This window comes from Gracilinanus agilis, chromosome 1 (genome assembly GCF_016433145.1).
Source record: "Gracilinanus agilis isolate LMUSP501 chromosome 1, AgileGrace, whole genome shotgun sequence".
NCBI lineage: Eukaryota > Metazoa > Chordata > Mammalia > Didelphimorphia > Didelphidae > Gracilinanus > Gracilinanus agilis.
This window is the reverse complement of record NC_058130.1, coordinates 710,220,475-710,228,775: the sequence shown is the minus strand read 5'-3', so window position 1 is coordinate 710,228,775 and position 8,301 is coordinate 710,220,475. Positions and strand designations below refer to the sequence as shown.

General features: G+C 52.0%; 1 protein-coding gene across 1 annotated transcript; it reads left to right on the top strand.

Annotated features, from left to right (window-relative positions):
* Nucleotides 1-227: 227 nt before the first annotated feature.
* On the top strand, nucleotides 228-7,897 carry HOOK2 (hook microtubule tethering protein 2). Its single transcript, XM_044658429.1, has 21 exons — nucleotides 228-308; nucleotides 536-608; nucleotides 1,607-1,657; nucleotides 1,777-1,909; nucleotides 2,077-2,144; nucleotides 2,346-2,408; nucleotides 2,510-2,590; nucleotides 2,787-2,947; nucleotides 3,369-3,509; nucleotides 3,676-3,877; nucleotides 3,997-4,107; nucleotides 4,404-4,491; nucleotides 4,572-4,641; nucleotides 4,963-5,100; nucleotides 5,186-5,273; nucleotides 5,584-5,618; nucleotides 6,398-6,480; nucleotides 6,563-6,666; nucleotides 6,951-7,061; nucleotides 7,177-7,248; nucleotides 7,367-7,897. The coding sequence occupies exons 5-21, from the start codon at nucleotides 2,094-2,096 to the stop codon at nucleotides 7,523-7,525; spliced, it is 1,758 nt and encodes a 585-aa protein (XP_044514364.1). The 5' UTR covers nucleotides 228-308; nucleotides 536-608; nucleotides 1,607-1,657; nucleotides 1,777-1,909; nucleotides 2,077-2,093; the 3' UTR covers nucleotides 7,526-7,897.
* The last annotated feature ends 404 nt before the right edge of the window (nucleotides 7,898-8,301 follow it).

Genomic DNA, 8,301 nt, shown 5'->3' with positions numbered 1-8,301 from the left:
TGAAGGGCTGGTTGATCTGTCACATGAACAGAGAGTAACCTTTAAGACTCCACCTTTCATGATGTGCAAAGGAGGTGGGGTCCCACAGGTGAGAGGACCCGCCCCTCAGAGGGAGGAGGGAGAGAGCAAACCAGTAGATTCCACCCTGGTAGCTCAGCTGCCTACAGGTTGCAGTTGAAGGGACCTCAAAGCCCTGACCTGCTCTGCTTCCCTTTCTTCCAGCTGCAGACTTTCAAGGTGTCCCAACCGTGTTCTTCCCCCCAGGACCTAAGCAGTGGACTGGCAGTGGCCCATGTGCTACATCAGATGTGAGTTGAGAGGCCCTGGGATCCTCCAACCTTCCTTAGGGAGCCCAGGCCACCCCCAAACCTGTTTGGCCCCCCTCCCCATCAGAACCCCTAGCTCATTAGATGAGAAGGATAATACTGTATATCTACAGTGTACACCACTTCTTTATCCCTGCTGGGATTCCCTTTAACCCAGCTTCCCCAGGATCCTCCCCTGTACCAGCCTGTCACCCCTGATTTCTCCCCAGAGACCCTTCCTGGTTCAATGAGACCTGGCTACTTCGGATCAGAGATGATTCTGACCACAACTGGCGGCTAAAGGTGACTAGGGATCAGACAGATGATTCATTTCAACATAGAATAGGGGATAGTCTGACAAGATGACAGTTATATGATGAATGCCAAGAAAGAGAACTTGAGCTGCTCAAGATAGAAGGGTGGTGGTCTGTCTGTACAGGGGATCCCAGGACAGATGGATAATGGCTGTGCTGGACAGAAATCACTGGCCTGCCAAAAATGAAAGCTGATAAGACTGGCAGCTGGGTGATCCTGTATATAGAATGTTAAACTTGGAATCAGGAAGACTCCAACCTTGCCTCACACATCGACCAGCTGTGTGACTTTGGGCAAATCACTTGAACTCTGTCAGCTTTGTTTTCTTTCTTTGTAAAAAGAGGATATTCATAGTACCTACTTTCCATGGTTGTTGTGAGGATCAAATGAGATCACACTTGTAAAGTACTTTGCTAACTTTATTAAAGCCTAAATAAATGGTAGCCATTAGGTAGAGGATACGGAAAGGAGGAACATGGAATGATGGTCCTAGAGTGGGGATGATGGTAGATAGCTGGCTGGATGATGAAGGGAGCCATTCTGGTAAGATGGACAGATGACTATGGTTGGGGGTGGGGAGAATGTGTAGAATGTCGTAATAAAGTGATGAGGTAAAACAGATGATCTCCTAAGCTAGGCCTAGACAGATAATCACTGTAATGTGGACAAATGATGGGATGGATTTGTGGCATGTGACTGGGGAATGAGAAGTTGACCCAGGCCCACATAGATGATGGGGAAGGTCCAAAGGATGTCAGGGAAGAGAGATGGACAAATAATGAATGAGTGGATGGATGATTTGTCTAGGGGAAGGCCAGGGGACTGGATAGATTTGAATTTGGTGAAAAAGTAATGAGTGTTGACAGGAAATTAGAGGGTGAGGAGGTAGCAACATGTGGGTAGATTAGGGAAGTTGGGGGAATATGTGTTGCACCCTGGACTGGAGGTAGGATGTTTAGACCCTTAAATGCCACTTTCCCACACAGGTCAGCAACCTGAAGAAGGTGTTGCAGGGCCTCGTGGAGTATTCTCAGGATGTGAGTGACCATAAGTGGGTGTTGAAGGAGGAGTCTTTGGCTGTCAAAATCTGGGGAGGGGTCTGTGGAGGTGAATGTGAAAATCCCTAGGTTCCTGATGTCCCCCATCTCTCTCCTAGATCCTGGGACACCAGGTATCCGACCAGCACTTGCCAGATGTGAACTTGATCGGGGAGTTCTCTGATCCAGCTGAGCTGGGCAAGCTACTACAGTTGGTGCTGAGCTGTGCTATCAGCTGTGAGAAGAAACAAGGTGTGGCCAGGACTTTGGGGGAGCCCAATGTATGGGACTTTGGAAGAGGAGCCCGGCATCTAGGGTTTTGAGGGGGGTGGTACTGAAAAGGGGGAGTTTGGATCACCCCACCCCCCAGGGCTGTTGGGAGTGAAAGGGCAGTCTCAGCAGTGGAATTCTATCCACAGAACATATCCAGAGGATCATGACCTTGGAGGAATCGGTCCAGCATGTAGTCATGACAGCCATTCAGGAGGTGAGGCCTGGGGGGGTGGGGAGGGTTCAGAGAATAGGGGGATGTGACCTTACTCTTCTGCTGCTCCAGTGATAACAGGACTGATAGACTGACAGACAAAAGAGGAAAAAGTAAATATCTCCTCTACCTCACAGCCTGCTGACAGGGGTCCTGGGGTAATTTCCTGGGCTTATCTGTTTCCCTTTCTTCTCCCCACCCCAGCTCATGAGCAAAGACCCTGTAGACCCCATGACTGCAGAGACCTATGGGAATTTCGACAGCCAGGTATGGGGGAGAGGAAGGATACTTTCTTAAATCAGAGGCCCAAGTCCCTGCTGTTCTTGCATTTGGGTCATCCAATCTGACCTGCCCTGCCTTGCTTATAGTCCCGAAGATACTACTTCCTGAGTGAAGAGCCAGAGGAAGCTGACCAACTTCGGCAGCGCTGCCATGACCTGGAGCAGCAGGTGGGAGCTAACTTCTCTTGGGTTCCCAGTCCAGATCAGCCACCTTCTTGGGAGCCAAGCTGAGGGAAGAGGGAGAAAGGGCAGTACCATGAGGGAGCTTGGACTCCCCTATCCTGGAGCCAGCATGGATAGAGCTATGACAGCTTTCTCTTGTACTCTGGCACCTCACATTCATCTGTTGTCTGTTTGACCCTAGCTGACCCTCCTGGTGGAGGAGAAACAGAGCCTGGTGCAGGAGAATCGAGCCCTGAAGGACAGGGGGGCACAGCTGGAAGGACCTGAAGCTGCTGGACTCACCTCCAAGAGGCTTTTGCTTCTTCAGTCACAGCTAGAACAGCTACAGGAAGAAAACTTCAGGTGTTCAGGCCTGAGCCCCATCATTCCAGGAGTGGGGCATTCTCCCCTCACCCCCTGCACCCAGGGAAGGGGCTACAAACCTTATTGCTTGTGTTAGGGGAGGGTCAGAGAAAAACAGATGTCTGTTGTGGTAAGGAGGCTAGATCCCTGGGAAGGAGCTGAGTCAGTCAATTAGTCAATAAACAGGAAGCACCTGTTATTTGCCAGGTACTATACTAAGAGCTGGGAATACAAAGAAAAGCAAAAGATATTCCCTGTCCCTGAGGAGCTCCCAGTCTAATGGGGAGAAAACATGCAAACAAGCTACAAGATAGAATGGAGATAATCAGCAGAATGAAGGCACTAGCATTGAGTTGGTTGGTATAGGTTTGAGGAATTGAACTTTGGCCCCCCCTTCATGTGTCCACTCCTCTCCCCAAAGGCTGGAGAACTTGAAGGAAGATGAGCGTCTCCGTTGTGTGGAGCTGGAGAAAGAGGTGGCTGAGCTCCAACAGCGGAACCAGGCATTAACAAGCTTGGCCCAGGAGGCCCAGACCCTAAAGGATGAGATGGATGAGCTCAGGTAAGTAGCACCAAGTCAGGGCCTCAATTCTAAACCAGATGGATCCCTGTTCCCCCATATCTGACCTCTTCCTGACTGGGAATAGCCCCCTGAAAACCAGCAGTCAGGGCTAGTTCCAGACTCTAGAGAGCCCATTGGTACTCCAAGCTGAACCATTACCCCTTAGGCAGTCATCTGAGCGAGCTAGCCGGCTGGAGGCCACGCTGAGTGGGTGCCAGCGTCGCCTTGGGGAGCTGGGGGAGCTTCGGCGACAGGTACGGCTACTGGAGGAGCGAAATGCAGGCCATGCGGAACGGACAAGACAGCTAGAGGAAGAGCTTCGTCGGGCAGGAACCCTGAGAGCCCAATTGGAAGGCCATCGGAGACAGGTGGATACTGGGCAGATTTAGATTGGAGGTAGTTTCAGAAAGGTTGGGGATGTCTGGTGCCTGGGCCCAGCTCATTCATCTTCTCCCTTGTTCCTGCTATCCCACCACCCTATCTTCAGGTGCAAGAACTACAGAGTCAGCGTCAAGAGGAGGCCCTGAAAGCTGAGAAATGGTTGTTTGAGTATAGAACACTGGAAGAGAAATACGAGGCTGTGGTCAAAGAGAAGGAGGTGGGTGATCCTGCACTCAGACCTGAGCTCAGGGCCATTCCCAAGCTGCAAAACAAAGGCTGTAGAAGGAGCCCTCAATTGGGAGTCAGAGAACCTAGCATTGAAGGCTAGCTCACCAACTGGTGGCCTGTATTAGCCTTGGGGTGTTTTTTCTTTCTCAGCTCAGGTTCCTTACCTGTAGAAGAACTGAAGCTAAATGAGTTCTGGGATCTCTACCAACTTTAAAATACTCTTTAAGTATTTTAGTAGCTAAGCCACTAGCTTCTTGTTGATCTTCCTTCTCTCTCAACTTCCAGAGGCTAATTGAGGAGCGAGACTCTCTTCGGGAAGCACATGAGGAGCTGTGCTGTGTCCAGGTACAGCAGCGAGGTCTAAGTCAGGCTGGTGAGTGGTTTCCAGAGCCTTATTGGGGTAGGGGGGTTGGGGCCAATGAAGTGCCCACCTAACTGCCTTTGTCTCCTTAGATGTCCAGCTGCAGCAAATGCCATCCCCTGTGGAGAATCTGGCAGCTGAAATCCTTCCAGCTGAGCTCAGGTTCCTTTTCTTGTATCCCCTTTGAGATAATTCATGCGTGAACTTCAGTGTCATTCCACCTCCTGGTTTAGCCTTGGTTGGCTGGGTCCTTAGGCTAGTCAGAGCCTCCTTGGGTCTCTGCATTCCCTTCTATTCCAATCCAACAAATCTGGACTCCTTCCAGCTTATTTATCCAAATATTACCCCCACTCTGACTCTTGACCTGTTCTGGTAGACTGCCTCCTCTCATTGTCCCAAACCCCATAGACTTCTATTTTCCTATGAGGGCTGGGCTGAAAGACAGGAACCCATCTGACCACCCTTTGGGCCCTGGTTCTTCAGGGAGACGGTCCTTCGCCTACAACGGGAAAACAGACGTCTGTGCCAGCAAGAGGCAGCTGACCGTGGCCGCACAGAAGAGCTGCAGGGACAGCTGGAGAAGGCCAACCGGGCCCGGCATGGGCTGGAAACACAGCACAGGTGGGGGCGCCGAGACTGAAGACCGAGTGAGGTGAGGCCTAGCCAGGGCTGGGACACCCTGAGTCCTGTGTCTCCTCACCCCCAGGCTGAATCAGCAACAGCTGGCAGAGCTTCGGGCACAAGTAGAAGAATTACAGAAGGCATTACAGGAACAAGGGGGCAAAGCTGAGGATGTGAGTGGTCTGGGCCCTGGTGCCACTTCCAGCACAACCATGCTTGGGACTTGTCAGTCCCCATTCACAGGGACTACCCTGGAGGGAGGGGAGAAGACACTGGATCTGCAGGCTGGAAGCACCTACACCTGGATCTCCCTTATTTCTACCCCTTTTCCCTCTCTTCTAATCTTCCTTTCTCTCCCCCTGCTGCCTGGCATCTCTAGGCTATTGTAAGTAGGGCTGGGGGAGGGGGGTTGAGAGGGTTGGGCTGGGCAAAGAAGACAAAGCTTGTAGCCCAGCCTCACCCATGCCCCTTGTCTGTCCTCAGTCTTCCCTGCTGAAGAGGAAGTTGGAAGAGCACTTGTAAGTCTCAGGCTGGGGTTGGTGGGGTTGGAGGGACTAGCCCAGAGTAGAGGCCCCAGGCAGCAGTTACACAGGAGTGGTGAAAGAAGTGGCAGATGAGAGATGCTGCTAGGGAGAAGCTTGGAGGAAGCTTGTCAAGGGACTTCAGTGCCAGGCCAAAGAGACTAGATGGCAGCCAGGCAAGAAGTCTGGGGCTCAGGAGAAGATTAGGGCTGGAGAGGGGGCAGCTGGGTGGCTCAGTAGATTGAGAGCCAGGCCTAGAAACAGGAAGTCCTAGGTTCAAATCTGGCCTCAGACACTTCCCAGCTATGTGACCCTGGGCAAGTCACTTGACCCCCATTGCCTACCCTTACCACTCTTCTGCCTTGGAGCCAATACACAGTATTGACTCCAAGACAAAGGTAAAGGTTTAAAAAAAAAATTAGGGCTGGAGAGCTTGGTCTGATAGACAGGGAGGTGACTCAGTGGAGAGTGCTGGACCTGGAGTCAGAAAGATCTGAGTTCAGAAGTGGCCCCAGATACTTAGTCATTGTGTGACCCTGGGAAAGTCATATAAGCCTTTTTGCCTTGGTTTCTTTAATCATAAAATGGGGTCATGATAGCACCTATCTCTCAGGGTTGCTGTGAGACTCAAATGAGATAGTATTCATAAAGTACTTAGCAGAATGCCTGGCCCATTGGTGATGGGAGGATGGGCTGGGGAGTGGGGAAAAGCAGGTACTTGGGACAAAATATTTGGCCTGGTGGGGCCAGGCATGACCCCTTGGGCCTGTGGGTAGGGAGAAGCTTCATGAGGCACACTCAGAACTGCAGAGAAAACGGGAGTACATTGAGGAGCTGCAGCCACCAGCCGACAGCAACAGTAAGAGACTTCAGAGGGCTGGGTTCGGGGAGGGCAGCCTGACCTCTGAGGCCAGGACCCCTGAGCTCCTGGGTTCCTGCAGCAGCCAGGCGCATTGAGGAACTCCAGAGGAGCCTGCAGAAGAAGGAGGCTGACATGCGGGCCATGGAGGAGCGCTACCGTCGGTACATGGAGAAGGCTCGAACAGTGAGGACCCCAGGCCCGGAGAGGCCTTCTTCCCAATCCTACTTACAATCATAGGCCCAGAGCTGAAGGAGTTCTTAGCCCAGACCCAAATAGTTTATAAATGAGGAAAGCAAACTCAAGTGGGGGAAGTTATGTGCCCTGGTAGAGCCAAAGGACAAGCCCAAGACCCCTAGGGAAATGCAGGGAACCGGACTCTCCCTGCAGGTCACTGTCTTTCCTATGGTTGTGCCTAGACTGGGTGAGCTGGGACAGCCCACAGTGTCTCTTCTCATACCCTTCCCAAGGTCATCCAGACACTGGAACCCAAGCAGCGGCCTCCAGGGCCTCCTCCCCTGGAGATTCAGGCCCTGAGAACCCAACTCCAGGAGAAGGACTTGAGGATCCGACACCTTGAGGTATTTCTCTTCTTGGACTGGGCTGACATGACTGCCTCCTCTCCTGGTTTTGGGACAGATGGGATTGGGCAGGATGCTGGGCTCCCGACATTTCTCAACCAAACCTTTCCCTCAGACGGACTTTGAGAAGAGCCGTAGTCAGAGGGAGCAGGAGGAAAAGCTAATCATCAGTGCCTGGTACAACATGGTGAGTGATCACCTGCCTTTGCATCCCTTGCTGCTTCCTTTCCTCTCCCCAGAACTACCTCTGCACCTCCTTTCTCCAGGAACTCCTAATTCCTTCCCTTCTTTCTCCTCCCCAACAGGGTATGGCCCTGCAGCAACGGGCTGCTGGGGAGGAGCGACAGCCAGGCCCAGCCCATGCTCAGTCCTTCTTGGCCCAGCAGCGACTGGCCACCAACACCCGCCGAGGGCCTTTGGCTCGTGCCCAGGCTGGCCCTGCCCGATCTGGAGATAAGCACTGACCTTTGGACCCTGGCTTCTTTACTCTTCTGGGCAACAGAGGGTTAATCCTGTGCTGTTCCCCTCTCCATGCACACACTACCAGGAGATTCCCTTATTGCACATGCCCAGCACCAGGGCGAGGGAACTCTAGCCCTGACCTCTGACCTCAACCCTTTTCCTTAGCCCAAGTTTTGGTTTTTAAGATGTTTATCCTAAGGGTCCCTCCCCCTTTTTAACCTCTGGTTCTCAGGGCAGAGAGGAGTTGGATTTCTTCGTTCCCAGTACTGCCAGGCTGGGCCCCACCTTCTCTTTTTAAAAATGTGATTCAGGAGGGGGATAAATCTTCTAAATCTGAGATGAGAAATTAAATAAATCGTACAATCCTAAATCCACCAGAATGGGTTCTTCTCTCTGCATGGAAGCAGCTTGCAGGGTGGAGACTCTTCAGGGTCAGAGTTAGGATATAGATTTGAGTCCTGTGCCCTTTGGATCCTGGGCCTTGGAGGTGTCAAGGACTTTATGGATAAAGAAACAGTGGAGGCTGAAGTGACTTGCCCTGGGTCACAAAGGTATTCAGTAGCATTGCTAGGATTGGGGCCCAGGTGCCTCCTCTAGGTCCTAAGGGGGAGGGCTTTCAGGTGTTGCCCTGTGGCCTTGGGGGAATGGGGATAACTCTTACAGCTGTGGTCATTAGTGACATTTTTTTCCACCCTGCTTTGGAAGGCAGGATGATTTCCCCTGGGGCTATAGAAGCTACACTTCAATAATGTATGTTAGGGTGGGTTGCAGAGATGTC

Bases quoted from the DNA above. Each gene is read 5' to 3' on its own strand.
- HOOK2 (XM_044658429.1), top strand. From the start codon at position 2,094: ATGACCTTGGAGGAATCGGTCCAGCATGTAGTCATGACAGCCATTCAG. The intron at 2,409-2,509 runs GTATGGGGGAGA...CCTTGCTTATAG, and splicing joins ATGGGAATTTCGACAGCCAG to TCCCGAAGATACTACTTCCT. The intron at 5,101-5,185 runs GTGGGGGCGCCG...CCTCACCCCCAG, and splicing joins GGGCTGGAAACACAGCACAG to GCTGAATCAGCAACAGCTGG.